The 3,457-nt window shown below is 46.4% G+C and overlaps 1 protein-coding gene across 1 annotated transcript in view; it reads left to right on the top strand.

Moving 5' to 3' along the window:
* The first annotated feature begins 1,120 nt into the window (after positions 1-1,120).
* LOC106810681 overlaps positions 1,121-3,457 on the top strand; it is a 35,159-nt gene continuing 32,822 nt past the window's right edge. The window contains 1 exon segment of the mRNA XM_014814110.1: positions 1,121-1,125. Within this exon segment, the coding sequence (XP_014669596.1) occupies positions 1,121-1,125 (5 nt within the window).

The raw sequence follows: 3,457 nt of genomic DNA, 5'->3' as shown, positions 1-3,457 counted from the left end.
GTGAGCGATTCACCGTATTGTGAATACATTAACTACGTTATATAAACGTTGCCCGGACCCCATACAATAACGTTATGTTGAACGTTACATAAAAAAAGTTTTACACGTTATATAAACGTTAATAAAAAAACCCTACACATTTACGTTATTAACGTTACAGAAAAGACGTTATAACAACTGTTTGGCGATAAGGCGTTATAAAACGTTATAATATACGTTTTTGTGTTAGCTGGAAGGTCCGTAAATCACAGCGGTCGTTGGGAAAAGCAACCTTTCAGAAAAAGGCAACTTTCAGAAAACGCGATGTTGCGCGCGGGAATAAGTATCATTCTGCGTTCCGCGAGAAAACCGTAGTGTTTCCGCGGGGATTTTGCATAATGTTTATTTGCCAAACAGGGGTATATATGTTTTGTGGAAATAGTACATGTGGTGTTTTGAGAAGAAGTATATGTGTGTGTTGTGCGATTTATATTGGGGGTTTATTTCGCACAAACACATGTGTTTGACTGGAATTTGACAGATCGTACACGCATAGGCTGTCAGCTGCTGCCGCTCCAGCTTTGAACGTATAAGAACGCCGAAGAAAGTAGGGTTATCTTGGCGAATAAGGACGAATAAGTGCGAATATAGTGCGAAGTGGCGAATAAGTGCGAAGTGAAGGAGCACATTTGCGCTGGACTATTCGCACCGCGGCGGTGCGAACAGGAGACACAGCGCGGGAGAATCCCTGCGGCGTTTGCTTCTAGTTCGCACCGGCCAGCACACACACAACACAACACACACATCACCACATATTCTCACAGCATAACACAGCACACACACACACACACAACACCACACACACACAGCACACACCATCGGAACACATACACCACACACACACCCACGCACATACCACACACACACATATACACACAACTCACACTAAACACACACACACACACCACACACACACAGTGCCACACACACACACACCTACATACACACAGGCTGGCGGCCACATTACACAGGGCAATCTGGTGGGGATGCTGCTAGCGATATGAAGGTGGATGTACTGAATTATTACCATGCCACACGAGCTTGTCAGCCTGCGCGGGCTGTCGAATTATTTTTCCCGACTATGAGGTGCGGGACCGCACCAATTAAGATAGTGTTTTGTAAAATATAAATGGTTCTTATATATATCGGTTGGATTATAGTATTATGTGTTTTAGGGTTCCGTATTGTGTTTACGGGTGAGGGTGAGGGTACGAGGCGTGAGGTAGTTAGGGTGAGAGGTGAGGTTAGGCGATAGGATGTATTCATTTTAATTGATGCCTTTGAGGAAAGTCGACTGTGAATGGAGTGCGCTGATTGGCGCTATAGTCCGGACTATCAATCATGTGAGTGGGAAAAAAGATTTATGCTGCCCGGCTCCCATTTGAACGTATATGAACTGACGCGAGAATATTATCTAATTGGCAGTGTCAAACGGGCGGACGGACGTTTGGCAGCGTCCATTTGCGCCAACATTAGCATAGCTGGATATTGTAGGCGGCTGATTGCTTGGTGGCGTGTAGGGAAGGCTAAAGGATGAAGCATGTAGATAAAGATTTTACTATGGCACACGAGAATATTACTATCTACCGAGATATGTTACTTTTTTTTCCGGAGGAAGCGACAAACCGGCACCTCAGCTGTCTGCTACTTTTTGGACTTGGCGATGTGACAAAAAGGTCGCGCCAGTGTGCGGTGATCAAGTATCCGCAATGATATTCGCATCGCGGTGGCGAATACATGACACATTCTGCTGCTATTGCGGCACCGCGGCGGTCGAACAAGGGAAGTTTGCTTGCGTATTCTGCACCGCGGCACAACCGACACACACACACACACACACACTCACAACACACACACACACGACTACACACACACACACACGCACACACTGTACGACCACACCTGTCACACACACAACAAACACACACACAACGCAACACACACAAACACACACACACACACACAAACACACACACTCATTCTTCACACATTACACACACACTCACACACATCATTCAGGCACACACACACCACACACACACACAACACACACACTACGGACACATACACACACACACACACACACACACACACACACACACACACCACCACAGCACACACATCACACATACACACCACCCCACCACATAACACACAATCTGGCGGGATGCTGCTAGGGCGAAGTGAAGGCATGTAGACAAAGGATTGTACGCATGGACACACGTCGGCTGTCACGCCTTGTCCGGCTCCACTTTGAACGTATAGAACGGCCGAAGAATATTATCTTGCGAATAAGGGACGAATAAGTGCGAATAACGTGGCGAATTGCGAATAAGTGCGATATGGACACATTTGGCTGCTATTCGCACCGTCGCGGTGGCGAACAAGAACCACGTTTGCTTCTGTTATTCGCACGCCGGCACACAACACCACACCCACCACACACCGCACACACACATATACACAACATACACACACACAACACACACAACACACGACATATTTCTCAGCACATACACACACACACACACACACACACACACACACACACACACACATCACGACATTCACACACAACACACATCACACACACACACACACACATACAACACACACATGCAACAAACACACAAACACACACACCAGCATGCATCACCAGCACACTACAATACACACACCCACAATAGCACACAAAATCCTGGCGGGATGCTGCTAGCAACGAGTGAAGCATGTAGATGAATTTTAACCATGCAGCAACGTGCGTCAGTCTGCCCGGCTGCGAAATTTTTTTTCCGACTTCAGTTCCGGACCCACCATAGCATTTAGTGTTTTGTAATAAATGTGTTGTTATATTATAGTGGTTGGATTATAGTTAGTGTTTAGGGTTCATGTACCGTGTTAGGCGATGGCGTGAGGGTGAGGGGGTAAGGCGTACAGGGTAAGGGTGAGGGTTAGGGGATAAGATGTATTCATTTTACATTGTTGCTTTGAGGACAGTCGATGTGAATGGAGTGGCGATTGATTGGCTGTTGTCCGGAAGCTCAGTGGGAAAAAAGATTTTGCTGCCCGCTCCACTTGAAGCGTATAGAGAACGACGAAGAATATTACTAATTGGCAATCACTGCGAGCCGGACGTTGCAGCGTCACATTTGCCCATACATTAGCATAGCTGGGAATTGTAGCGCGATGCTGCGAGCAAAGTGAAGCATGTAGATAAGATTTTACTATGCACACGAGATATTACTATCTACGAGATATTTACTTTTTTTCCGGAGGAACGACAACCGGCACCTCGCTGTCTGCTATTTTTGACTCGGGAATGTGACAAAAGGTCGCGCCAGTGTGCGGTGATCAGATCCGCAAATGATATTCGTATCGCGGTGCGAATAAGGACACATCACACACATTCTCACACATA

The sequence above is a fragment of the Priapulus caudatus genome, unplaced genomic scaffold (assembly GCF_000485595.1).
Source record: "Priapulus caudatus unplaced genomic scaffold, Priapulus_caudatus-5.0.1 Scaffold463, whole genome shotgun sequence".
In the NCBI taxonomy this organism is placed as follows: domain Eukaryota; kingdom Metazoa; phylum Priapulida; class Priapulimorpha; order Priapulimorphida; family Priapulidae; genus Priapulus; species Priapulus caudatus.
The sequence above is the reverse complement of the archived record's forward strand: the minus strand, read 5'-3'. Positions and strand labels throughout refer to the sequence as shown.